The sequence below is a fragment of the Pistacia vera genome, unplaced genomic scaffold, assembly GCF_008641045.1.
Source record: "Pistacia vera cultivar Batoury unplaced genomic scaffold, PisVer_v2 Contig1301, whole genome shotgun sequence".
Classification (NCBI taxonomy): domain Eukaryota; kingdom Viridiplantae; phylum Streptophyta; class Magnoliopsida; order Sapindales; family Anacardiaceae; genus Pistacia; species Pistacia vera.
Genome location: NW_022195360.1, coordinates 24,543 through 52,227, shown reverse-complemented (window position 1 = coordinate 52,227; position 27,685 = coordinate 24,543). Strand labels below are relative to the sequence as shown.

At 36.1% G+C, this 27,685-nt stretch overlaps 4 protein-coding genes across 11 annotated transcripts; 2 read left to right on the top strand and 2 right to left on the bottom strand.

Moving 5' to 3' along the window:
• Nucleotides 1-933: 933 nt before the first annotated feature.
• Nucleotides 934-5,355, top strand: LOC116122051 (S-adenosyl-L-methionine-dependent tRNA 4-demethylwyosine synthase-like). 2 transcript variants are annotated; one of them, XM_031407965.1, is made up of 8 exons: nt 934-1,886; nt 2,311-2,426; nt 2,956-3,131; nt 3,926-4,116; nt 4,222-4,308; nt 4,634-4,791; nt 4,865-5,075; nt 5,164-5,355. In XM_031407965.1, exons 1-8 carry the CDS (start codon nt 1,035-1,037, stop codon nt 5,302-5,304), a joined length of 1,932 nt encoding a protein of 643 aa, XP_031263825.1. In that variant the 5' UTR covers nt 934-1,034; the 3' UTR covers nt 5,305-5,355. The 2 variants fall into 2 exon arrangements, with proteins under 2 accessions (XP_031263825.1, XP_031263824.1); XM_031407964.1 differs by having other exon boundaries at nt 3,926-4,153; nt 4,238-4,308.
• A 3,891-nt stretch (nt 5,356-9,246) lies between these two features.
• Nucleotides 9,247-9,636, bottom strand: LOC116122054. The gene has a single exon (XM_031407974.1). It carries the CDS (start codon nt 9,634-9,636, stop codon nt 9,247-9,249), a length of 390 nt encoding a protein of 129 aa, XP_031263834.1.
• Nucleotides 9,637-19,595: 9,959 nt separating this feature from the next.
• On the top strand, nt 19,596-23,642 carry LOC116122052 (uncharacterized protein At1g01500). Of its 5 annotated transcripts, none has more exons than XM_031407967.1 (4): nt 19,596-19,811; nt 20,104-20,190; nt 20,451-21,490; nt 23,002-23,642. In XM_031407967.1, the coding sequence occupies exons 3-4, from the start codon at nt 20,783-20,785 to the stop codon at nt 23,233-23,235; spliced, it is 942 nt and encodes a 313-aa protein (XP_031263827.1). In that variant the 5' UTR covers nt 19,596-19,811; nt 20,104-20,190; nt 20,451-20,782; the 3' UTR covers nt 23,236-23,642. The 5 variants fall into 5 exon arrangements, with proteins under 5 accessions (XP_031263827.1, XP_031263829.1, XP_031263826.1 ...); XM_031407969.1 differs by lacking the exon at nt 20,104-20,190 and adding an exon at nt 19,976-20,054; XM_031407966.1 differs by having other exon boundaries at nt 19,976-20,190.
• A 51-nt stretch (nt 23,643-23,693) lies between these two features.
• Nucleotides 23,694-27,143, bottom strand: LOC116122053 (phosphatidylinositol transfer protein 3). Of its 3 annotated transcripts, none has more exons than XM_031407972.1 (6): nt 26,838-27,143; nt 25,602-25,821; nt 25,123-25,299; nt 24,901-24,999; nt 24,575-24,820; nt 23,694-24,222 (listed from the first exon to the last, which is right to left on the bottom strand). In XM_031407972.1, exons 2-6 carry the CDS (start codon nt 25,668-25,670, stop codon nt 23,923-23,925), a joined length of 891 nt encoding a protein of 296 aa, XP_031263832.1. In that variant the 5' UTR covers nt 25,671-25,821; nt 26,838-27,143; the 3' UTR covers nt 23,694-23,922. The 3 variants fall into 3 exon arrangements, with proteins under 3 accessions (XP_031263832.1, XP_031263831.1, XP_031263833.1); XM_031407971.1 differs by having other exon boundaries at nt 25,602-25,713; XM_031407973.1 differs by having other exon boundaries at nt 25,602-25,705.
• Nucleotides 27,144-27,685: the final 542 nt, after the last annotated feature.

The following is a 27,685-nucleotide window of genomic DNA, read 5'->3' as shown; positions in this document are numbered from 1 at the left end:
TAACGATTTGCATATGTAAAGTGTTAAGTTGTTCTTAGAAGTTATACGTGAATGATCAAATAATCTAATGCAAAGACTGAATAATAAATGAAAAACGATTTTTAAAATTGTTCAGATGTTTAACGCAAGTCCTACGTCCACTGTTCTTTTATATATAAGAGATTACAAGAAGTTGCATATAACGAACAGCAAGTAGAGGTACAATAACTAATTATTCAGATATAATATCAAGTTAATCTCTTTCTCGTAAGTTTTCTTTGCTTTGAGAATATAGATTACAATCAAAATGTGAGTTTTTTGTCTTCGAATCCCGAAAATGAGAGGAGGAGTTCTTTACTTATAGTAGAGGAATTCAAGGTAATGATTACACATCTGCAAGTGGGTAGGTGTCTTGTAAGTATTTCCTTACCTTTCATTGGTTGATAATTTGGGAGATATCCTCAAATTATCTAGGATTTGAACATGTGTGCGACTTCTATTCACTTATAGACAAAACTTGAATCTGCCAAGTTGATGACATGCGTATTCTTTCTGTCTTGGGGCGACGTGACAGCTTCTGGACGGTACAAAATCTTCCTGAACTCTGATTGGAGCTAACTGATGTAAGCTTACGTCAACTCTGATTTTTTAGATATAACAATTCGTACTCATCAAATCACCAATGGGGATAGAATCATGGGAAATGGCTTTGAAAATGCTTGAGTTGGTTATGAAAGGAATTCAATTATATAATTTTGATGTGTAGATTGTGTGCAAATCACGAACTGATTTCATTTACATTTTCGTGACATAAAGGTGAAAATTTCATCAGGCGACTGATCTTAAAGGGAGATCTAAAATTGATTCGAGGCCCAGCCCAAAATCCTAAGGCCGCAGACCCATCATTTGAATTGAGCCCAATTTCTATACATACCAAACCCGCCGTCGTCTTCCGCCTCTTCGCCAGCCATTCTCTGCTTCTCTATTGCACTCCACTATGAACTTCACCTAAACAGCATTCCCTAAACCCCAAGATCAAACTCCAAAACCCCAACATGTCCTCTTCCTCAATACGTAGTCGCCTCACAGTTTTGGCTCTCCTTTCTGCCACCACCTTCTATTTCGTCTACAAATCTCGCCGCCTCAACAAACTTCTCAATCTCTCTTTAAACCTCAAAAAGCCTAGCCTTAAAAAGGGAAAGCTCCTTTTCATTTCACAAACTGGCACGTCGAGAACCCTAGCTCGCGGTCTGCACTCTCTCCTAACCTCTCAGAACTTCCCGTTCGACCTCGTTGATGCACAGAACTACGAGCCTGAAGACTTACCCAAAGAAACCCTGATCATAATTGTTGCTTCAACTTGGGAAGACGGAAAGCCTCCAGAAGCAGCTAAGTTTTTCACCAATTGGCTGGCTGAAAGCGCAAATGACTTTAGAGTGGGTTCTTTGCTGCTCTCGCAATGTAAGTTTGCGGTTTTTGGTGTTGGAAGTAAAGCTTATGAAAAATCGTTCAATTTGGTGGCGAAAGATTTGTCTACGAAATTGAGAGAATTGGGTGCGGCTGAGATTTTACCGGTTGTTGAGGGTGACGTGGATGGTGGTGAATTGGATGTTCTTTTTGATGATTGGAGTAAAAGAGTGGTTGGGGTTTTGAAAGGGGGTGATCAAGTAAGGAATGGCAACGTTGAGAGTGCCGTGGGAATGGAAAGTGAGGATGATGATCTTTATGATGATGAGGAGGAGGAGGAGGAGGAGGAGGAAGTCCTATCAGAGGTGGTTGATCTTGAGGATATTGCGGGTAAAGCGCCCTCCAGGAGGTCGGTAAATGTGGCTGAAACTAATGGAACAGTCAAGAATGGCAAGAGAGATATGGTCACTCCGGTTATTAGAGCCAGTTTAGAGAAGCAGGTATTCCTTGTAGTGTACTCTGTTGTTAGGACGATTTGAAATGGACTTTATATACTTCATTGCATTTTGAATTCTGAATTTTTTTTATTGATAAGAACATTCTTTCATGTAAAGAAAAACCATATGTACTTTAGGTTCCGCAACCTGTTACCAAAAGTAGTGATAGCTGGTGAGTTACAATTTTGATAGACACTAGTCCTGTGAACTCCCATCTATTTGTAAAATAGATAAATGTGATGATTAGTTGCTATAGCCCAGAGAATTTATACACAATAAAGAAGGTCTATTTTGCTTCTGATAAACGGTTAACAGCATTAGTTTCAACTCTTGTTTTGATTGGATAAAATTGGGCTCTTTGTATCACTTTCTATTTATGATTTTGGCTTTTGATATGACTGTTTCCTTTCTTGGGATGCGATCACAGGGATATAAAATTATCGGTTCACATAGCGGTGTAAAAATCTGCCGATGGACCAAGTCACAACTTAGAGGCCGTGGAGGTTGCTACAAGCACTCATTTTATGGCATAGAGAGCCATAGGTGATTATGAAGTTTTTATGCTTTTATTAAGCTCTGTCTCTGTTTATTGCTGTATTTATTGGTGATAATTTCATTTTCCTCCAGAATGTCAAGTAATTTGCTAATTCTTAGCTGTATTTACTTAGTCAGAATTTAAGAAACAAATACCTTGTCTTCCCCTTTTCTTCTCCTGGATATAGTTGTTTGACACCTTTAGAGATTAGAAGTTTGACACTTGGTGATATCAGAGTTCTTTTTTTTTTGGGTGGGTGGAGGCTCAGGAGTTAATAGGAAAGTTTGAACCTGTCCACAAACTCTCACACTCACACCCACACACAAATGAGAAAGGAGGAACTATATCATGGAGGGATGGACAATTTGTGGGAAAATCTGTGCATTTTTTTGAAAGCGTATCCTCTCCCACCTGCATCAAGAGGAAGAAGCTTGGATGGACATAGTCCTTTTTCTTCTGAGTTTTCTCTTACTTATAATCTTCATTCTGCCAAAACTTATGATTTACTTAATATTGATCAATTATCAAATGAAACAGATGCATGGAAGCTACCCCCAGTTTGGCATGTGCCAACAAATGTGTTTTCTGCTGGAGGCATCATACAAATCCTGTTGGGAAGAGTTGGCAGTGGAAGATGGATGACCCACTAGAGATTGTAAATTCAGCAATAGACCTTCACACGAAGATGATTAAGCAAATGAAAGGAGTTCCTGGTAATTATTATGTGTCTGCACCTTTTTCTTGTAAGTCCAATATGCTTGTTTCTACTTGATTATTCATGTGTAATGGTGAGTCTTCCCATGGAAAGAAAAAATTGCATCAATAATGGTATTTGCATTGCATCTCCCAATCTCCCATTTCCATTGAACACCATGAATTGGTCTGATTCCAGCACGTGTGAGTCAATAATGCAAACCAGTGGTTTTGAAGGTAAAGATAAAGATTGAATTTACCAGGTGTGAAAATTGGGGGTGGTGCAAATATTGGGGTTTAAATATCAATTCTGAATATTTTTCTACAGTTCAATAGATGGCCAACCTAGTTGTTGAGATAGTTTAACCTTTAATGATGTCCTAGTAATTTCTTGACAAATAATGACCAATCATAACTTCGTTTTGACTTTTAATTTTTAAATGCTGGAACCAGAGTGAGCTTATAAATGTGCTGGATTTAACTTCTTAGGTGGGTCAAAATATGATATCGCCTGTTTGCCAATGTTTTCTCGGATTTTGGTGGTGTCTGCTTTAGCATATGATTTACTGATATGCTTAACATGGAACACTCAAGCTACCTTTACTTTCATTTGTTGGAGTTGCGAAAGCGGCATACTTATGTCTGCATATAACATTTCATGGGGAAAGAAATTAATGTTCATAATTCCTTACTACTAATTGTTATGTCTGCAAGGTGGTTTGTACATGTTTAGGGTTTATTGGAGATTTTTGAAAGGATAATTCACATCATTGGCCTATCCATTGCAATTGATTAGAAAATTTTATGAATGTAGGCGTTACAATGGAGCGGTTAAATGAAGGCCTTACTCCTAGGCATTGTGCCTTATCACTTGTTGGTGAACCAATTATGTATCCAGAGATCAACTCACTTGTTGATGAGCTGCACGGAAGGCGGATTTCTACATTTCTTGTAACAAATGCACAGTTCCCTGACAAGATTAAAGATCTGAGGCCTGTCACGCAGGTCTGTGAGTTCATTTTCTGGAAGAAAACTAAATCCTGTGCGTGGAAAACTGCTTCAAATCTAATCATTGATAGTGAACCTATTTGACTTCTTTGGAACATGCAGTTATATGTGAGTGTAGATGCTGCAACAAAGGAAAGCTTGAAGGCAATTGACAGACCACTCTTTGGGGACTTCTGGGAGAGATTTATTGTAAGTAAATTAGATATATTGATATACTCTTTATTTTAGTGTGTTCTGAAAGAGTGAATTTGTGAATATCTTGGAGAAATAGACCACTGTGGAACTGGAAAGCAAAGTATATGATAATTTAAACTGTAACTAGCCAATTTTTGGTACAACAATCATTGAATATCTTATGGCTTACTTTTTCATCAAAGTTTTTCCAGATCATCATGAGTCTTTTTTATGTGTGGGTGTCATGGGAAAACCAACATGGCAAATGGTTGATGAGATGTTGGTATGAATTCAGCACCTCAGGGATTACTTATCACATTGTTTTTTCTTATATTGCCAGGATTCCTTGAAAGCTTTGAAAGATAAACAGCAGCGAACAGTTTATCGCTTGACACTGGTCAAAGGGTGGAACACAGAAGAAGTCGATGCTTATTTTAAACTCTTTAGCATTGGACATCCTGATTTTGTTGAAATCAAAGGCGTTACATACTGTGGATCGTAAGCTTTTTAATCCTGTCATGTTTTATATTGGCGATGCTGTTCTTGCATAATCTTGAGGAATTTCTTACAGGTCTGCTACATCGAAGTTGACAATGGAGAATGTTCCTTGGCATTCTGATGTGAAAGCCTTTTCAGAGGCTTTGGCTTTAAAAAGCGAAGGGGAGTATGAGGTTGCATGTGAGCATATCCACTCATGTTGTGTTCTCTTGGCAAAAACTGAGAGGTTCAAGGTCAATGGCCAATGGTTCACATGGATCGACTATGAAAAATTCCATGACCTGGTTGGTAACAGCATCAATTCAAATCTTTAAGAGTCTAGAATTTTATATCATTATTATGTATTATTTTATATTTGAGATGAAAATGCAGGTGGCTTCTGGAAGACATTTCAACAGCAAGGATTACATGGCTGCAACACCATCATGGGCTGTCTATGGAGCTGAGGAAGGTGGATTTGATCCAGATATGTCTCGATATAGGAAGGAGCGACATCACAAATCAAAGCCGTGAACCACGGGTTGGGGATCAAGAATAGATTTTGAATTGTCAAAATTTCAACCCCCCTTTTTTTTTTCAACCACGGGTTGGGGATCAAGAATAGATTTTGAATTGTCAAAATTTCAACCCCCCTTTTTTTTTTCAACCACGGGTTGGGGATCAAGAATAGATTTTGAATTGTCAAAATTTCAACCCCCCTTTTTTTTTTTTCAATATTTTGATTTTTTTTCTTTTTCTTTGTGATTATGAACGGTTTTGTGGTGCCTGGCTATACTCGAGGGTAGAAGTTATTGGGTTGAGATGATTTTTTGACACTATTGTATTAGTTGTAATCACTGTTTTAAAAACTGGATCGGGACTCAGGGCCTTCTCCGAGTCGGGTCACTCTTTTTAATTGTTTCAAGTTTAAAATATAACAAACACACCCTTGATTCATACGAATCAATCCCTAAAGGTTTCAAATCAAGCAAACACACCCTCTGGCCAAATGCAAATCGGCAATGACCTCCCCTTTTTCGGCGACCTTCCACCTTCCCTTACTGTCGAAAACCACCCTCTGAGTTCTGACTTTCTCCGACATTGTCACGCTTCATCTTCAGCTATTGCGTGATGTTTCGTCGTCCACCTTTGCCACGTGATTTTTCTTTCATTTCCCGACGTCGATCGGCCTTCTCCGGCATCGACAGGGTTCCTCAGCCACTGATCTACCTTCTCTCAAGCTCCCTTGCCATCGTTCACGAAGATCCAGTCATCTCACCAAAAAAAGTCATTGCAACCATTGACTTCCACCATCAATCTGCCATTTTCCGGCGATGCCTCTACTTACTAGCTGCTGATTCGCCCTCCCCATCATCCGATCTACCCTTCCTGGTGTGTCGCCGTTGCTTTCCCAATTGATCGTCGATTTGCATTTGGCCAGGGTTGTGTTTGCTAGATTTCAAACCTATAAGGTCTTATGGTATTTATCAGGGGTGTTTTTGTTAGATTTTAAACCTGTCAAACCATCAGTTTAACTTACGGTCCAACCGGTTGGACCAGTTGAACCGTGACGCGGCCATCAGAGCGGGTTGCCCTCCGGTCCGGTTTTTAAAACAATGGTTGTAATCCATCTCTTATAGAGGTAAATTTTGTAATGCTTTACTTTTGAAGTTGTTATAGTGCATTATTCATTGCACATTTTAGGACTCATCGCTACATTTTTGTTCCTATTTTAAAAAACAGAATTCATAAAAATGTTACTAATCAATTTGGCTGCCAATTCTCATTTTTCCCGGTTGTGTTAATGCCTGTTCTTTCTTTAATACACACTCAAATACTCAATTATGTCTCTTTGATTTAATGCCTTTACATACACTCAATTTTATGCCTCTTTGGATTACAAACTGTGGGGGAAAATTTAATTGGGCCTTTAGCTAATTGACCATATCAGCCTCTAGTGGGATGAAACTTTATAAATTTCTATCTCGTTTCTCTTATGTTGCTTCTATCAAAGTCAGATATCTGTTCGAAGATTATGATATGTTGGTTCAAGCAATTGTGCTAAGCATTTCAGGTTTTGTTGGGCGAAAATGTAAGTCGGAATGCCCATCAGATGGCCGTCATTTTCCCAGTGGCAACTGGAGCTCATATTTGCCGGAATCTTGTTGATATCACTATCGTGGATTTAAATATGGTATCAGTGGAGTGTCCTAAGTAATCCTAATTCCAAGAACCAATTACATAAACAAACCTTGACTTATTAGATAGGTCATTCTTTATCAAGAAATGTCTCTTTCTACTATATCACTTTCAGAGTTTCAGTTTCATAAATTTTATACATCCCTACCTTTCACCATTTTGGCTTGTGTTTTACTTGCCCCTTCATCAATGTTTCGTCTTTTTTTTTTTTTATCTGTGTTTTAACTTTTATTATTTGTCCCTTGTTCTTGTCATGAACATCTCCATCTCAATCTTGGGGATAAGTTACTAGCTAAAAGGGAAATTCCAACTTTCTACTTGCTATCTTATTTTTTAGTAGTTTATTGATTTTATTTTTTATTTTTTGGGGGGAGGGGGGTTTTTAAATAACCCTCTTGGATCTCCACAAGATCAATATATATGTTAAATTATTTATAATAAATAAATAAAATGGGTGCAGAAAGAAGAATTTTGTTTATGTTCAATTCAAAGCAGAGACAACGATTTACAACTGTAAAACAGCGTGAAGTTTCTCTTCCAGTCCCAGACTGTCATACTGCTTAAATTTTGGAAGAATCCAGTTAACAACCACTCGTACATTGGCCGTTCCATATATTAAATTAGCCATTGATGTGTATTCAGATTGAGCCACCACGCATTCAGACAAAGAACACAAATATACAACCATAAACTGTGAATTAAACACGTGTCGGTTAAATTAAATAAGGAGAAATGAACTGGAATGGAATCCCTTAGTATTTCTCTCGTCTCGCCAGGTCCTATCATAGCGAGACAAATACAAAGTCATTTCTTATAATTTCCCAATTATATATGTACAGTACAGCGACAGCAGCAGCCTGAGGCTCTGAGAAACTGCAGATATTTATCTACAATTTTATTTTTAAGTAAAAATGTGGGCGCTATCAGTAGTTGGTTTGATTCTGGTTCTAGGAATTTGTAGTTGTAATGCTGTTATCGTTTATTTACGCAACGTAAGGGGAAGCCCAATAAAACAGTAAAGCGCGTGGGAAGAGAGAGCGTGTGGGGATTGAATTGAAAAGAGTAGGGGAGAGTTTGTACTAAGTAATTACGTCTGTCTCACTGTCCTTTGGGTTTAGCAAAACTCAGCTCAGCTCAGCTCTGCTGTTACTGTTACTTTCCTTGTTTCTTTTTTGACTTTGTCCATTACTATTATTATTATATCTGACCCCATTTCGACACCTCTTTTCTCATTGGCTTTCCCTTATGTTCTCCAGTCGGCAATATCTCTTCCTTCAACCTCTCAACAATCACGTGCTTCTCACGCCCCTTCTTTATCTGTCTTACACTATCCTAGAAATACCTATTCACATTACAATTATACAAAATAAAAATTTGCATAAATACTTGTGGAATTCGTATTAGTATTAATACTAATAGCCAAAGTATCGATTTCAGAAGTGATTGGTGGTGAGTGAGGCCGCCAGGGACTGTGTTTAGTTTGGATAATAATTGAGCGTGAAAATCACGTGGTAGTGAGAATGAGTTGGGATGAACATGTGTAAAGTAATTATAAAACAGCGTCAGCTGGTAATAGCACAGAGCTCAGCTGGCAGTGACACTGGCACTGGTCTGGTAACAACAATTACCCTTCAGTTTGGTCTTCCCCACCTCTTATCTCTATTCAATTCCACCAAAATACCTTCAGAGAGTAACTCTTCCATCAACATTTACATGGCCCCCATCATCATCTTCTCTCCCTCTATTATGTTAGAAACTATCATGACAAACAAAACAACAACCTTCTAATCAATACCTTTTTCTATTTTATTGCCACGCTGATCACAGAAACAAGAAAACAAAACCTATTAGATTTAATTATATTCATTCCAATGATATATAATAATCACCCAAAACTAAACTATATGATCAAGAGCATGTCTCTTCAAATCTTCAACTTCAAATATATGATTTAGAAACCTGTAAACAAGTCGATAAACACAATCATTGCAATCAAACACAAAAGTGAACTTCTTTTATTCTTCTTTCTGGTTTTCGTTTCATGGAGAAATCAAGGAATGATATATAAATATATATAAGCTACCTTCATCATGATGATACCAACAGTGTACATGCTTAGTAATCATGAAAACTCCAGGCTCCATAACAAATAAAAACGACGTCAAGATTTTGAACACAAAATCAGTTGGCTTTCTATATTTTCTTGATTTGAGTTGCCATCACCATAGAAAAAGGAAAAGAAAAATACCCGGAAACATTGAATAATTAATACCAAGTTTAGCTGCTCTTTCTGGGTTTGCTTTTTCTCCTAGCTCTGCTACTTCTTGGAGGCTGTCTTGATGGCTCTCTCTCGGAAGATTGACCCTCTCCTTTCTTCATACCTCCCGTGGAAGCCGATGATGTCTCTGCCTTGACCTGTTGTTTTTGTTCTTCTTCACTGTTTTTAACTTTTTTTGATCGACTCTCTGCCGGCGCTTGTGCTTCTGTTGCAACTTGTTCTTCAATATTAATCTCTTCACTTTCAATCTTTTCAACAATCTTTCGAGGTCTGCCTCTCTTTCTAGGAGTCTGAGGCTGTGGTTGCTGCTGGGTTTCATCTCCTGCTGATGAAGCTTCAGCTATTGCTACAGAAAGCTCTTTCGTTTTCCTTGTCTTCTTTTTACCCATCAATATCTTTCGTTCTCTATCAATAACTATCCACACAATAGCTTGATTATCTTATAACCCCCAACTCATAATCAGAAATCAAAACTTTTTACAACTTTTGATGTTCTACACCCCCTGGCCTCTCTACTGAATCCCTAAATCCATTCCACAAACACTCAGTTTATTTTTATTTTATTCTGATAGCACAACTCTCTTTGTCTCTCGCTCTCTCTCTCTCTAAGATCCTAAAGCAACTGGACCAATATCTTTGACTAATATCCCGATTCTGGAAACCAATTAATAGTCTACTGTGTGTGTGTTTGTAATAAGCGTGTGTGTGTGTGTGTGTGTATGCTCTTCTTACTCAATATGACCCAATAAAAAAACCAAGAAGGACCTCCTATATTTTGAATAGAATAAACAATGTTTAAAAGCTATAAGCCACTAATATTATCTTTCTTTTTCTTTGTATATTATCCCTTTCTCTTTTGCTGCAGAAGAATAGACAAGGTGGAGAAAAAATGAGGTCCAAAGCCAGCGTGCACAGAAATAATAAGCCCAACTCTAACCATGGTTAAGTTTTTTAGGGTTTGTACAGAGTACTGAATGGAATTGCTGTAAATGTGAATAGTGGGTGTTGTTCTTTTTACGTGTGTTAAGTATAAAGTTAAGTGTACTATGTGACTCAGACTCAAGTGTCTCAGTCGACTGCCCTCCCCACTTGTGTCTGGATCCTGGTCCAAGTAATCTAAGGACTACCTGCTCCATAGATTTACTTTTTAATATATAAATACTTATTGGATTTCTATAATTATCATGTTTTCACCTAAATGGTTACCCTTACCCTACGGTAGAGAAGCTTAAGAATTTAATATAAAATATACACCGGTTGAGTATTTGATCTCCACCACCAATCGATGATCGGATGTTCTAAAGCAGCTTTAATAGTTTTGTTTAATTAATTTGGGTGTGCATTTAAGCTATATGTATACACTGATATGGTGTTGGCAAAGGAGACTTTTACATGAACAGACAAAGACTTAAACGTGTGGACGACCTCTTTGTGTCCACATTCAAGTGCTAGAAGAATGGCTCGGTATGTGTTTGCTTGCTTTTGTTACTGTTCAATATTCCTACCCAAAATTTTTGCTGTGAAACGAAACATTAGAGGAAACTTGTGCAGGAGGTTTACCTTGTTCGTTCTATGTCATGTCCTTGGTGAAGAACATAAGGATATTGCTTATTTTTATTTCACATATAAAGTATATATCATGATCAAGTCAATTCATATTTTAGTAATATTATGATTTTAATACAGCGTTTCAATTGTCTACTTTTAAAACAAATAAAAGATCGTTTCTTAAAACCAGCAAAAATAAGTGTCATTGGTGGAACTGTAAATACAGTTTAATGCATGGTCAATTTATATGAAGTCACAGACAATTGTCAATGGTTTTAAACGCTGCAAAATTAGAACCACTAATGTCAATGAATTGTAAGTATAAATGAAGTGGATGAAGAGAATAAAAGAGTCACTATAAAATTAAATGATCACATTCGATAAATTTACTACACTAATTGAATAGATATTAATGTCTTCTTCGATTATCTAAATGAGCAACAAATCGTGTATACTTTAACCAAATGAGAAGTCATTTTTGCAATTAGACGGGAAGAGAAAAGAAATAATCCTAAGGATAATAATACGGAAATACAAAAAATCTTGTGTCATGAAGCTCTAAACATGCTTGACAAACTAAAAATATTCTGGCTTCAACAAAAAGGTATACATGCTAACGAGCTATTACGTTCTCGTAAGATAAAAGATATGATAACAACTTTAAAACATAAATCATTATCTTAAATAATTTTAAATAAATATTTTATTTCATTTTAAACTTTTAATTTTACATAACATATAATTTTTTTTTTGTAATATGCAGATAATTATTACTATGTAGAGACAACTCTCCTTAAGGCAGAAATTAGAAAAATTATAATTTATTACAATGGAAAGTTTATTTTTATTTATACCTATCCTAAATTAATATTAGAATTTTTTATGACTATATAAAATTTATTTTTATATAAAATATCACTAGATTTTACCGTATATTAATTTCTCAAATTAAGTTGATCAAAGGAGGCAGTTGAAGAAACGAGTGAGAATTACAGATGATAATGGATTAATATGTATATTTCGCCGAAAGTATTTTATTTTTATCAAAAAAGAAAATGTTTGACTGGTGGAAAAAGTTGAAGATATAATTAAAGTCAAATTCGAGACGTCTTGAGGCCGTAGCATCCATGCGTGACTTAAAGCCGGCGTTCATGATTGTCTTCGTAACCGTGGGTTCCATATTTGATTTGAAAATCACTGCTGGTAATTTAACGCATTCACACTATTAAATTGACAATGTCCAGATCAAACCAGCCAGAACAGATCATTTATTTGTAAACTAGAAATTGACATTAACTTGATTTTTGGATTTATTGTGTAGATGGTGTAGCTGTTTTCTTTACCCTAAATAAATAGATAGCTCTGAGAGAGATGCTTCATTATGTTCAGCTAAGTGATCAAATATAAAAACCTAAGCACTATATTTCGTATGTTTTACCTAATGTTTGTTTTCCGAGAAAATTCTATGACCATATAAGTATCTAGTTTGAATTATTTGACAATGATTCATATATGTGAAGAAAACTTTCTCATTCTCATTTATTAACATTAACTCTCCGGATTAATCCTTAAGATTCTTGAGTATATTATTCAAAAAAATTTAAATTTAAATCTTTACAACTTCTAATAAGGGATAATTACTTAAAACTTACCTGAAAAAGTATACTAAATTTGATGGGTAACGTTCATATAATTTCTACTTTTTCCGTATGAGAGATTTTGAATTAGAACTACTTGGAACTTGGGCCTCTTTATATCAGATTAGTAAAACTGGACTACTGTTGTTACAAAGGGGCTTTGAGATATCTAGAATCTATTGGAGTTGGTAGCATTTCTGGCTGATGAATGATGATCACCAGAAAAAAGAATCTTTAGAAAACAATGGATTTTGATGAAAGAAGGTGGTTTCTGACTGCCCACAGTTTAGTATATTTAATTGCTTCATATATTTCACGTTCTTTTGAAAATATAAAGCTACCAACTTCAATGGCAACGTACCCTTTGTTTTTTGTTTGGTTCTCATTATATATTCCTTATTATTACTTGATTAAGTAGTGCTGTTATCCGTTGATTTTCTTGTAAGAAACCTAAAGAAAAAGCTTTCCGCATCAAGCCATCAGGGCAACTTTTTTTAGTCAGACGTGTCTTAGTTAATTTATACTACTAATTTTAGAATCCTAAAATTAATAACCAAAGAGAATAGAACTCAAAATCTCTTGAGTAATATACCTAAGAGTCTCTATCGTCTCACCCTATCACACCAACACAACTCGCACACATGAAAAGATTTATTGTTATGCCTAAAAAATAAGGGCTGACATAAGCTTACATTAGTGAGCACCAATCGAAATTAAGAAAGACTTTGCGCCCTCTAGAATCTGTCATGTCACCCCAAGACAGAGAGAATACGGTTTTTACCAACTCAATAAGCTCAAATTTTGTCTATGAATGAATGTGATCAGCACACCCGTTCAAGCCTCATATAATTTAAGGATATTTCCTAAGTTATCAGCCAATGGGACGCAAGGAAAGATTTGCACAACACCTACCCATTTGTAGACTTATAATCATTGTTTTGAACTCAACGGCTATAAATAGAGGACTCTTCCAAATAAAATTGGGATTAGACTCTCTGAATTTAACAAAGCAAATAGCAAAGATAACCTACGGGAAAGAGACTGACTTAATATTTACTTAGAATAACAAGTTCCTATAATTTTGCTGGCTGCCAACAACCTCTTGTAAACTTGGCTAATCACTAAGAACACTCTTATAAAAGATAATGGTAGATGTAAGAATCGTTTTAAGAATTCGAACCACTATAAAAATTATCACTGTCTCATTTATTATTCAGTCTTTGCTATTTTTAACATTCAATCAATTGTTCACTTATAATTTATAAGACTCCCTTAACACTTTACACGTACGAAGCCGTTTGTATCCAAATTAGACATAAACATTTATTAACAGAAGATTGCTATTTAAGAAGCTAATAAACAATAAAGTATAACATTGAATAATGATAATAATATTATGATCAGCGAAATCGTTAACAAATATAAACATAATTTTAGTTTAGTTTAGTGATCCAGCACTTGATGACTTAACAAGAAATGTTTTACGTTTCTGGCAATTTATTTGATTGTGATTGAAAGAGTAGTGGGGGAAATTGCTGTGTTTGGCATACTAGTTCGAATCCTTTTTTTAATATTCCAAATAATCTAAACAGTAAGAATGAGTCTTTGACACGTCTTCTTCCTCCTTCACTCGTTCACCACCGAGCCAAACTTTCTTTCTCTCTTTTCCCAAATTAATCTTCTCTAAGATTTTTACTCTCTCTTTCCCCTGAATAAAAAATCTGTCCCGGCATTGTTGACAGCTCTCCTCCCCCTAAGTCAGAGCTCTTTCCCAAAATTGCAAGTTGAAACTCTAGACCACCACCACTCACCACCGTTATTCTCTCTTCCTCTTCCAACACCGTCCAATCCTGTACAAAACCCACACGTTTCGGGCTTCGACCACTACCAGCACGATCTGTCCACTACCACCACCATCGCCGGCTGTCCTTTTCCAACACCAGGTGAGACTTTGACGGTAAAGTTTATTTTGTTTCATGTCGGACTGCATCGTTTTTGAAAATACAGGGTTATTGATCTTAAACATAAACTTATTATCTTGATTCCATGAAGTGTGAACATCATTAATTAGGCAAACCATCAAATCCGGTTGGACTTTTCTCAAAAGGTCCTCTTCAATCTAGTATAAAAAGTAAAACATGGACCACCATCTCGCAAATGTTGACTGCTTCATCAACTGTTCTTTTCCCCCTTCTCACTAATTTACTTTTTCCCCTTCAAAAATCACACCTGCCCTGCCATTTTACAACCATTTGTCTTTGTCTTCTTCTTGCAACTTCCCAACTATTTCATATAAAATGTTACTGAAGCTGGCAACAGTGCCACCCCTTTTCCGCTATGCTCTGGATTCTGATTGATGTCGATTTTAATTTGGGAGAGTTTGCTACTATTTAAAGTGACAAGACTAAGACATAGTAGACTGGAATAATAATATGAAATTAAAGAACTAAATTGTAAATGATTGGTTTAATTATTCAGTTACCTTGGGTAAAAAAGTTGAGAAGAATTTAAGGTTTCTATTTTAGAAAAGTTTTCTATTTAACTTATAGGGATAATGTTAAACAGGTTGATTAATGAGACAAAGCATCACATTCTCAAAGCAGCACATCCTTCTGGTTTGTCTGCAAATAGAGGCTTTTTGGCTGTAGGTTAGTTTGATTACATCCTCAAAGTATCACATTATCCCTATTTAACTTATAGGGATAGTGTTAAACTGGCTGTTTTTGGTCTGGTGGTTGTGTTTGGAATTTGTGTTGATTGTGGTTTGGCTGTGTGGGCAGCATGTTGTTGGGTTGTATGTGATAGGTTCAGGGGCTTATTTATTTGTTGTAATAAGCTACCGTATGTTGTTTTTCGGGATTTGTCTAACTTATGTATTATTTGTTTTGCAGATTCGGTAATGTAATTTGATCGTAACAATGGATTATGATGCTATGAACAAATGTAGGTGTAATTCAGCCCACTGTCACAGGATTGATTATTACTTTTTACAGAGGAAAAGGCTTTGACGTTTTTTCGCGCTTGGAGTACACCGAGACCCTATTGGTCTACTTTGACCGTAGTATCTCTTGTACTTACCGCTTCAAGTAGTGTTGGATCAAACGAGGTAATAATTTCTCTCTATTTAGTTTATAATGTTTTAAGTTGCATATGTTCGTGTTGAGCTGTGTGCTGATTGTTAGAATGTTTGAATCCTGGTTGTTGTTCCCACCCTACTGTTATTAGATGAGTAAGCCTGTTCAATGGACCCTTTACCTCACCCATCACTTTTTAGTTCTGGTGGCTAAGTATGCGAAAACAGCTCATGGTACTGCAATTAAATCTTCTGATTACCAGATTATTAGTGAAAAGTTAGTTGATGTAATTCAGCCCACCGTCGTAGGATTGATTATTATTTTGACAAAGGAAAAGGTTTCGACGTTTTTTTGCACTTAGAGTACTCTGAGGACGCTATTGGTATACTTTAATCATGGTACCCCCTATACTTTCTACTTCAAGTAGTGTTGGATCAAACGAGGTAATAATTTCTCTTTTTTTAGTTTATAATGTTTTAAGTTGCATATGCTCATGTTGATATGTGTGTTGATTGTTACAATGTTTGAATCCTAGTTGTTGTTCCCAGCCTACTGTTATTAGATAAGTGAGTCTGTTCAATGGACCCTTGACCTCACCCATCACTTTTTAGTTTTGTTGGTTGAGCGTGCGAAAACAACCCATGATGTTGCAATTAAATCTTCTTATTACAAGATTATTAGTGAAAAGTTAGTTGATGTAGCTAAGAAAAAACTTGAAGTTAGATAATTATCTTCCAAGTATTTTCGGTTGAGATCGACATATTACTCTTGATGTGCGCTACTTCAACATACGGGGTTCGGTTGGGATCATCAGTCGCAAACTCCAACATGTCCTGAAGAGATTTTGGAAGAATATGTAAAGGTAAACAACAATTTTTTTTTTTTTTCAATTCTTATAACATAGTAGTTGGTATGCATTTTTTTTTTTGGAGAATATGAATTAACGTATGTCTGTTTTCATTAACAGCAAATCCCAGGGGCACAACACTTCCTACATATGGGACTTGTTGACAAAGAGTTATATGAGGTCATATTCAAGAAGCAAAATGCAATTAGCAGATTCGCTTACTCATATGCGTCTCAACCTGCAGTATCTAACATGATTTTTCTCGATCCTGTCGAGACGGACATGGATCAAGATGACTTCGAACCTGATCTAGATAGATCAACTGGGGAAAAACAATCTAACAGGTTTGGATCTAGCTGATCCGTAAATAGGAAGAGGAGATATGTTTGGGAAAACCTACTAGTAGGTGTGATTGGTTAGTTGGCAGAAACTATTTCTAATAAGACTATGAGATTTGCGGCATCATACATTAATTCATATTCTCCAAAAAAATGCATACCAACTACTGTGTTATAAGAATTGAAAAGAAAAAAAAAATGTTGTTTACCTTTACATGTTCTTCCCAAATCTCTTCAAGACATGTTGGAGTTTGTGATTGATGATCCTAGTCAAATCCCGTATGTTGAAGTAGCGCATGTCAAGAGTAATATGTCGATCTCAATCGAAAATGCTTAAAAGATAATTGTCTGACTTCAAGTTTCTTCTTAGTTATATCAACTAACTTTTCACTAATAATCTTATAATCAGAAGATTTATTTGCAGTACCATGAGCTGTTTTTGCACACTTAGTCAACAGAACTAAAAAGTGATGGGTGAGGTCAGGGGTCTATTGAACAGACTCACTCATCTAATAACAGTAGTGTAGGAACAACAGCCAAGATTCAAACATTCTAACAATCAGCACACAAATCAACAAGAACATATGCAACTTAAAACATTATAAACTAATCAAAGAGAAATTATTACCTCGTTTGATTTAGTTCTAGATAATTTTGATTCAAGTTTCCCACATCCTCTTCCAAGTATAACTAGCTTCTTTACGTTTTCTAGCTAAATTGTAAATATATTTTTAAGATTTTGCAAAGAACATTTAGTATGTTATTATGGGAAAATATTATTTAATAAATGCGGGTTATGCGAACAAAGGTGGGTTCCTTGCCCCACATAGACAAGTTCCTTACCATGTTCCCAATGCGCGTGGTAATCTTTTTAGACCCTTAGAGTTGTTTAATTACAAACATGCATCGCTTCAGAATATTGTAAAGAGAATTGTTGGTGTTTTTAAAAAAAGGTTTCGTATTCTTGATAGCATGAAAAATTACCCGTTGTAGAAGAAGCAAGCTAAAATTGCTATGGCATATTGTGTAATTCACAATTTTATCAGAAGATTTGATATGCAAGACCCCTATCTTTGAAAAGTTTAATGCTGATAGAGTTTATGAGGAAGGGAATGGGGTGGGTTCAAATCAATTGCATCAGCGTAATACATATAACATGGGAACTCTGAGGGATAGCATAAGTAATGCTATGTGGGCACAACATGAATCTATTTTAATGCAATATAGGTGTACGAAGGTTTCTAAAGAATGATTATTTGTAACTTCGTATTATTAATTTAGATATGTATAAATGCCATGTTTTTAAAATGATCTATTAGTAGTCGAAATTATTATGGAGAATTGGTTTTTAATTTAGTGATAAAAAATTATCAAACAATTAATTAATATATTTAAATGTAAAGTGAAAAGTGAAAAGTCCCAAATCAAATAAAAAAAATTAATAAAATGTACCAAAATATTCTATCTAAAAATCTTTTTTGAAAAAATATATCAAACAATTATTCAAATTTATTTAATTCTAATATAATATTTAAATAATGTATCAAACATATTTTCAAATTTAAATTCTATTATATTAAATATAACTCAAATTTGATTTTTTTTAAATATTATTTTAAAAAGTGCATAAATAATATATCAAACGGACCTCTTGAGGTCCAGTGGGCTTGATGAGCCCAAAAAAAAAAAAAAAAAGAGAGAGACAACGGTCATGCAAATTGAGCCGTTAATTTCACTCAAAAGGTTTGAAGATGAATATCCCTTTCAAAGAGGCAGCAGCCTCGTGATTGTAAATTCGTGGTTCGTAATCGGATAAGATCATCATATGATATGAACAAAGTCAGGGGCCCATTTCCTCCATACACACGTCTTTATAATTTCACAGATTAAATACCATGAATGTCACATCACTGTATTTCATATTCTTGGAGATTTTCAGATTACGTCTACCTCCACATCTAATGCAAAATAAGAGTAAATGACATATTCCCACCCAAAGTTTGACGAAATCCGAGTTAGTACTCCAGGTTACATTTATTCTAGATTCTTACCATTCAAGTGATAAAAAAATGTTTGATGTGACTGTAAAGAGGTAAATTGATCATTTTACATGGGTGGTGCACGTTAGCAGACCGTCACCTCTAACAGTCATTTGGCGCACGTTGTCTCTGACGTTTTTCACCATTTTTCTGACGATTCTTCCACCCAAAATCACCCTTGTCACCACCATTTAAACCCCTATCCTCCCCCTCTCATCACTCGCCGATCGTCGGGCATGACAGCAATTACAGGCGGCTGATTTTTGCCGGTTTCCAACTATTTTGAACGGCGAAAACCCTAACCACCACCACCATTTGACTCCTCGCATCCTCCCCTACAAACCCCTAACCTTCCTAGGCACAGCAACTCACCGTTTTCCATCTACCACTTCACCAAAAAAGAGTCGATGAACATGAACTCTCGGTAGGCGAACGACGATGAAACGATTGCTGAGGACATAGGGGTTTTATATGTTTGGAGACAGTGGTTCCAGTGGTGGTGTCCAATTGGATTTTTGCTGTCGGAATCGATCAGAATCCAGCGAAGAACACCGAAATCCTAAGCCTAATGGCGTTGGCGATTAGAGGGGCCAATGAGTTAGGAACCAGAGGGGTTTTGGACGACGGACTATGAGGAAGGTGATGGAGGTGACCACAGGGTGGGTTCGATGCCACCGAAAATAGCCCAGATCGGGCTGTTTTCGATGAGGGTATGTAGTGACTAAGGGTGTTTTTGATATAATTTGAAAATAAAATGGTAAGTTTTATAATTCTACTAATTTAGAGGATAAAACATAATTTATTAATTTAAAGTTAAGAGCATTATAAACTTGTTAACACTAGGATAAGAATTTGGAGCAAACGTAACTGCTCAAACCTTGGGCGAGAATATGTCGTTTACTCTGCAAAACAATAATGAATTCATTCTAACATGGTTGGCCACGAATTTTGCTTGAAAGATCCAAAGCATTAAGCTTAAAGCTAGAAAGAGATTTGCGAAGTGACTTGTTGGAAGATTAATTTGGAGCTGATGAATGATTATACTAGTCCAAACCAAGGTTGTGGATGGAAGATTTTCTTAGTAAGTATAAGCCTTTTATGTTTTTGATTTTATTTTTCGTTTGTGGTTCTGTACTCTTCTAGATGAAGGGAGAGTTTTTATTTGTATGTATGACGTGGGTGTTACTTGTTTATAACCGGCTCTTTTGTCTGTAAGCGTTGCGTTTTTTACTATTTTCTTTCTAGGAGAAGAAAACATTGTTAAAGGTTTCATCTCGATGTTTTTCTTACTCCGAACGGAAAGAATGAAGATATAAAACTTTCGGTGGGTTTATTTCTCTTTTATATATTCAAATTAATTGGCTTTCTTGTAGTTGAACTTCTGTTCTTCCTTGATGGTTTCTGAAATTCTGAACTGAGGATTGATAATCTTGAACGAAGATTGTTTTTCAGCTCTATTTGTAAGTTTTAGCGGCATTTTTTGTTTATTTAAAGTAAATTTTGTGTAAAGAGGAACTGAATCATTACTTGACTCTGTTTTGGTCTTTGTTCTTCATCGTTTAGATAGAATCGCTCTGAAATCTGAGTCTTGAGCTATTAATGGGATAGATATTACAGAGTGTATATACTTTTTGTAACTTTTTTTGGTTAGATGGTAATCTTGGCTTTCATTTCTCTCTTCTGTTATGATTTTTTTTCCTTCTCTTTTCCTTATTTACAGGGTTTCTGTTCCTAAATATCAGTTTCCACTAATAGACTCAAGTAACTGACGACCTATTTTCTTTCTCTTCACCACTTGTAAGGATACGACTTGACCATTTGGGTCTCTGGGTTCTACTCTCTCTCTCTCTTGTTTCCTCTTCGTTTCTAGTTCTGTTAACCGTAAGAATAATTAATTAGTGACCTGTTATTGTTTGTTTGAAAAGCAAAACTTTGTTTGATTTTGAAACAGGTTTTCGTCGGTCCGCTGATTTTAGCAACTCGTATTGTATTTACCATGTCATCATGTCAATCAATATGCGAGGGTTTCAGTAAGGAATAAGCTCTCGAATCATGGAGAATCATTATGAAACACCAAGCAATGGTGAAGCAACTGATCCCAGCCTTCAAATTATTAAGTACTCTCCATATCAACTCTCTACCAAATTATCATCATCTTGGTTTGATTTGAGAGTTTTTTATGTGAGGGTCAGCAATTTTCAGGTTGATGATTTAACCCCAGAATTTCTCACTCTCAACCATATCCCTTTAGGCCCCGACACTGTTTTAGAAGTTAATGGCGGTAGAAGTAGCATTTACTCTGGTGGCGTCTCTTCACTTCTTAGAAGAGATAGGGTAGGCAAGAAGTCTGAAGAAGCCACATTTGTTAGCACAGATAGTATTCGGTTGTCCGGAAGTGTAAAATTTGAGGTCTTTGACAAGGAAGATCTCATTTTATCTGGGGTTCTTGAGATGTTTAATAGCAATGGCTTCATAGGGGAATCAAAAAGCAATGTCAAGCGTTGGAGCATGAATTGTGAATCTGAGATCACTGCTGACACTGGCTTTTTGAAGGGAAAACATGTCACAGGTCCTGAATCACCATTGCCCACCATTGAGGTTTATGTTACTGGTTGCTACTCGGGGACACCTATCATCTTAACCAAGACTTTGCAGCTCAGTTTTCGAAAGAAGCATAACAGGAAAGGCATGTTGGATGCAATCCCAGAGTATGAAACGACTGAAAGTGAGAAAAATCTATCAGCTGGACTTGATTTACAGGTAACATTAATTAAAACTTTTATATATAATGTTCTGTTTGTTCTTCTGACGAGAGATACAAGGGTATAGATAATACTTCAGTGCTGTGCTATAATAGCATGCATTCGGCACATTCATTAGAGATAAAATCAGCAACATATAGATATGTGATATTGTAATTAAAACTTTGGTAATGCAGAGGATTCCGTCTTTTTTTTATCCTTGTCTGTATGCTTCCTGTCTTGAAACATTATATGGGAAGAAGTCCCATTTGACACTGGTGCTTAGGCTGGAAAGTGGAATCTTATCCTAAATGTGACACAGTGGTATGGGCAGGGCACAATTTTCAATTGATGGGATACTACTCAGTTGTTCTTTTCATTTATGTAATTTTTTTTTTCAATATCCCTGTTCTGCCAAAACCTGACCTGCAGTCTTATACCCAAAGTCATATGGAGATTGGTCTCCATATGTGAGGCCCACTATGTGTTAAGCTTCTCCTGGGCATTATCATGTTGGCTTTTGTATCACTGAGAATGTTTTGAATGTGAATTAATCTATCTAGTTTCTTGCATTATGGATTCCCAAAGCTCGCATCAAGCCAATTATTGTTTATGAAATACATCCAACTTGAGGTCTTATTAATGACTATATTTGAACCTGCCTTGAAAACTACATGTATTGTATTGCTTTCTTTCTCATGTGCCTCACTGTATGCCATTTACTTCAATAGGAAATATGTGGCGCCTTTTTTCATTCAATGTGGGGAGATTAAATTTTGAGAGTTTTGCAGATGCTGCTGATGCATAATCACACGGAATTCTAGGTTTTCTTCATCTAAGCCTCTTTCATTTCCAGAGCCCCTTCAAACTGCTAATAATTCAATGAAGAACCTCCTGTCTGCCTCTTTTTTCCGTCTTCTGAACTAATTCGTCTTACAGATTTCTGCTGGCAATCCAGTTTCTATTCACAGCAGAATCTTCTATCTTATTTGGTAAATGCCATCCATAGGCTGCTTTACATGCAGTTTCTATTCAGCAGCATTTGTTCCTTAGTCAAGACTGTTCCTCTTTATTGACAACTTAAACTAAATGTGCTTAGCTAGAACTTCTGTAATGACACAATTTTAAATACCTCTCAGAGTCAACCAGCTGCCAAACCTCCTGAGTCCACCCTATAATTAGTCTAGGAATCTTGCTCTCTTCCAAATGTTTGATCGGTGCTGGCTTTAGGATTAATGGAAACGAAGATTTCAACCATTGATGTCTAGATCTCTCGCATTTCATTCATTGCTGGGTTTGACAACTTGTTGCCCCCAATTTTTCTGATTATAAAACATGCTTAGAAGACAATAAGCATTATAACACTTGTGGCTCTTCCCAATGCTTCAAATATCTAGAGATGATAAGCTTCATACCCAATCTTTTTGACTAATTCTGGATCATATATGCTGTTATAATCTTTTTCTTCATAATCAGGCTACCATTCCTATGATGTCTTTCTTTAAACTTATGTGGAACTTGAATCCGCAGGTAGCTGACTTCGGTAACTACAAATCAGAAAACGATGAAAACTACAGCAACATGTACTGGAGACGAACAGAATACATAGATGGTGAAGATGGTGAACTCTCGTGGTTCAATGCTGGTGTGAGGGTTGGAGTAGGGATCGGGCTAGGCATTTTTCTGGGCCTTGGTATAGGAGTGGGCTTGCTGGTTCGTACTTACCAAGCTACCACTGGGAACTTCAAAAGGCGGCTTTTGTGATCCCTTTCATCTGAGCTGCTATACTCTCCAGTTCCTTCCCACAAAATCCGAAGGCTGCTAACTGTATGCATCATTTTGACTACAGATTTTGACTGGGTGATGCCTTAGTGTAGCTAACGGGTCTGTTGTCCTTTTAGTGTTTTTGTCTCTGTTCAGACTTTTTGCAATCTTGTGTTTGGTTCTAGAGGAATGTGATTAGATTAAATGTGGCTACAGCCTACAGATGACATCATTTACGTTGATATGAAGGTTATACATATTTAAGCTTGTATGACTTGAATTCCCATGTAAATAAATCTAATTCTGTGAAGCTAAGGTTGCATTTGATTTTGTTGTAGTGGCAAAGGTCCATTCTTGTGAATATTTATAATCCGAATAAATGCTGTGCCAAATATAAATTTTCTAGATGATAATTATAATATGCATGGCTAATTTCGTTAACTTCAACAACAAAGTGCTGAAATCAATCAAGCGAGAACCATTATTATATGCTTTATTTCGTTGCACTAATTTTGCGTCTGGGTTAAAAGCGGACGGAAAAAGAGTAAAAGAGACAACATTTTCCCTCCTATCTCATAGAAGCAAGTGATCCTTTTTACCTATTGGAGAATCACTGAATCAGATAATTGATTTTCCTATTGTTCTCTGATTCACTAAGTCTATATGGTTCATTACATTGATGACAGCTCAGCTGGCAGATGGTGCAATGCAGACTGGCTCAGGCGCAACCTCAGCTCCAAAATGCCCCTTACTAACAAGTTGGAGTTTATCATCAAATCCCCACAAAGTTGCCGATTTTGCGTCATCTTGAACCATCATTTTGGAGAACTCTTCATGATCATAGTTGAATGTAGCTTTTCCTCCGAACTCAGTTGGCAGATTTTCCTCATCAAAATATGACCTCATGAGCTCAACGCTATCTTTATTCTTGGGATACACAAATTTCACCTTCTCAAATGTTTTTGCATCCAGAAAGTACTTGACAACCTGCCGACATGGAGGCACAACATGTTAATTTTGCTAAAACATCATTCTTCGAAAGCTGATGAATAAGTACAAATGAATCAACAAGGAATTGACAGAGATAACCAAGATTAAGAGAAACGTATTAAACGCCAATTGCCAGGAAAGTGATTACATTCAACCAACACAGAAATACCACTCGTTTCCTTATACATCTTCCCTCTCTCTCATTCTAACTAGTTACGAGATTTAGAACTGTTAAGGCGCATGTCTAGGCTTTAGAGTATGGTTCAAATTTTTTTCACGCATTAGCAAAAATTTAGTCATTACAAGTCTAAGATCATAATAATGCAGTAGAGAAAAGTTGAATCCAAACCTTCCAAAATGCTTCAAAAATGCGTGGGGGATTGTAAAGAAATGCTATGCCCAGCCTCTCAGGGTAGTGGTTTTGTAATATATGGATAGTTTCTCGAGCTGATTTGACAGGGACGCTGTTGCTTAGAGACCACCCAGTGAAGTCTATCAACCATGCCATTTGTTCTTGACCCTCTGGAAGGTTCAGTATAGCATTCTCTATGAGATATACTAGATGTCGCATCTGATTGTCTATTGCTGCTGTGTTCTGCAACAGCATTAGTAGCAAACAGTTTTAGGACTGTTAGAAGCTCAAAAAATGTGATGAAAACTACCAAAAGAACTTACTTGTAATCCTGGTTTCAATATAAGAACACTCCTGCCCTGCCGATCATGGAAAGTAGCTCTGAACAATTTTCCAGTCTCACCTTCAACAGCAACTTCACGCTGTTAACAAATCCTTTAAAATGATTAGCGAAAGATGGAACTTAACAACCTCAAAGAAGGAACTAATTATCATTATCATTTTCAGTGTTATTAGTTCAAGCAGGAAACTTCAAACCAACTAACCCAACGAATTTCCTCAGGTCCATAGGTTGATCTCCATTTGAGTGACTCTTCCAACATTTTCTTTGCTTTGTCCACATTCCAGTTCCGAGCTTCAAGATATCTCATGAAGCATGCATCAGTGCAGAACTGCAAGCTACGTCCAGATAATGGTCCAATTGCAACCTTAAGCTCCTTAACCTGCTTGTAGATATCTTTTTTTAAATTAAGGTCGTATTTGAAAATCAAATTACATAAGTTATAAATCTGTGAAGTACAATGCTATATTTACCAAGTGTAATTTACAAGTGATGGACTATGGTCCAGGATACTTCTTCCACAAATACCAACTTATGGTCTCATAAGAAACCTTTGCGTTAACATACCCGAAATAAAGGAATATAAAACATTGTTTGTTTAACTGGAGCATCAACTGAATACTAGAAACCCAAATAAATGATTATTGTGAACAACTGAAGCAGTCAAATCAATTGATTTATCACCTTTGACTCACGATGCAAGCTGTCATTCTCTGGCCGGTCCTGATGAGAATTACTCCAAAGGCGAAACATAGTGACTGATCCCACAATTTGGCAACTGAATCAACCTATAAGACTAAGAGTTGGTAAAGAAAACATGAATAATCTTCTCAATCACCGACTCAAAGACAGGATGGCTGCTTTTGATTAATGCGCATGCATACAACTCAAGACAAGGGGAAACCTATATACAAAAAAGCATAAATTATAATATCAAGAAACAAAAACTAATTCAAGTATCAAAGTGGGGACAAAGGCATGATCAAGAAACACAAAAAATATCAAAGTGAAAAAGTTGAAATTTTATGCTTGGTGGAAATTCAGCCCACCTAGATTAGGTAAGAATACTAGTAATCATAACAAATTCAGCTACAAGACTAGCAGGAACATGTATGTACTCAAAGAGAAGTATTAATGTACAAGCTACAGGTCAAACTCATTGACTACATTTGATTTGCAGCTTGCAATTAGTGGGCCACTTTCCTGGATGGATCTCCAGTAGGGTTAATCATGATTTCACATCATTGGATTTGTACCAGATCTATGAATTAATTTTTTTTTTTTTTAAATTATCAACAGCCCACAGAAGCAATTCCAATAATACGACAGTTGCATTTGTAGTCAATAGGATGCTCCAGACAGTATCATAAGAAAAAAATTGACAATATCAATAGATGAAGCATGATTCAACCAAACATCCACTAGCCCTTTCATTTTTCTTTTTGCAACAACGCAAGCTGATCCAATTGAATCCCATTAAAACAAGCAACTAACAGATTCAATTCTGTGTTCAAAACTGCAACTGCAAACTGATTGGAGATAACGTCTGTAGATTAATTCACTTGAAAAGAGAAAATTGAAGTTCAGTTCACATAGAAAACCGGAAATAAAACGATATCATTATAGCTAGTCTTTCAGATATCTTATTACAACGGGTCAACGGCCCCCAAAGAAAAAAGTATCCTATTGTCTCGGCTAATTAACAATCTAGACTAAACGAGATGGATGTTCCAATTTTTGTTATGAGAATTCCAGGAAACGAAAATATCCAAGATCAGAATATACAATCATGAAATTAACTCTCTTACAATCTCGAAACAGTCATATAATTTGAACAAACAAAAAAATGAAATGATAAACGAAACAATTAAAGAGAAAAAAATAAATAAACAAAAGGAGTGAAAGAAAAGCACAACTTACTCTGTACCGAATCTCCTCCTCTTCACCAGAAAGCCAGAGAGAGGTAGGGTTTCAACAAAAAACCATGAAAGTAAATAAGGAAAGAAGAACAAGAGGAAGGGAGTGAGAAGCAGCAGCTAAAAAATGCCTAAAATACAAAAGACTAATAAAGGAGTTGGCTTTTGTCGTTCGATTGGAGGATATTTTATTGTCGAGTCATTGTGACCCTGCTGAAAGGCCGTACGGTCACAGTGTAGAGCTGTGGGAGAGGACTAGAGGAGAGTGTTATGTTAGGGGCACTTCTTGTTTTGGTAACTCCCCGATTCCCCATCACAGAAGTTGGGTTTTAACGTGTAAAAGGAAAGCTCTACATTTACTTTTACTTTTTTACTGTGTACACGTGCGTTCTAGAACATGGATTCATTCATTGTGTTTAGCTTAGCTGTCCATAAGGATACGACACCAATCTAGATTTGATTTGATTTCTTTCTTCTTTTTATTTTAACTTTTTTTTAGTCCAAGAGGGTAAAGGTATGAAGAAATTGATTTTATGATATGATATTCTTTTTACTTTTTTATTTAAAGTGATAAACATATAGCGGTTTGTTCGGGGATCCGGTAGACTTTGAAAATTTTATTGTATTAGTTGAGAAATTGGTTGATGAAACAATAAATTTGATGTGACCTAGACAAAAAGTAGTGGAAGTGAGTATGTATGTTTATGCTGAAAATCAAAGCCAAAGGGACCAGAAGACTTTGAGACTAATATGCAAATGCAATGTGACATTCCCATTTCCCACTCATCATCCACTTTCTGTCTTGTCGCAAATGCAAGTCCAGAAAACACCCGAAACTAACCTACAAACGCT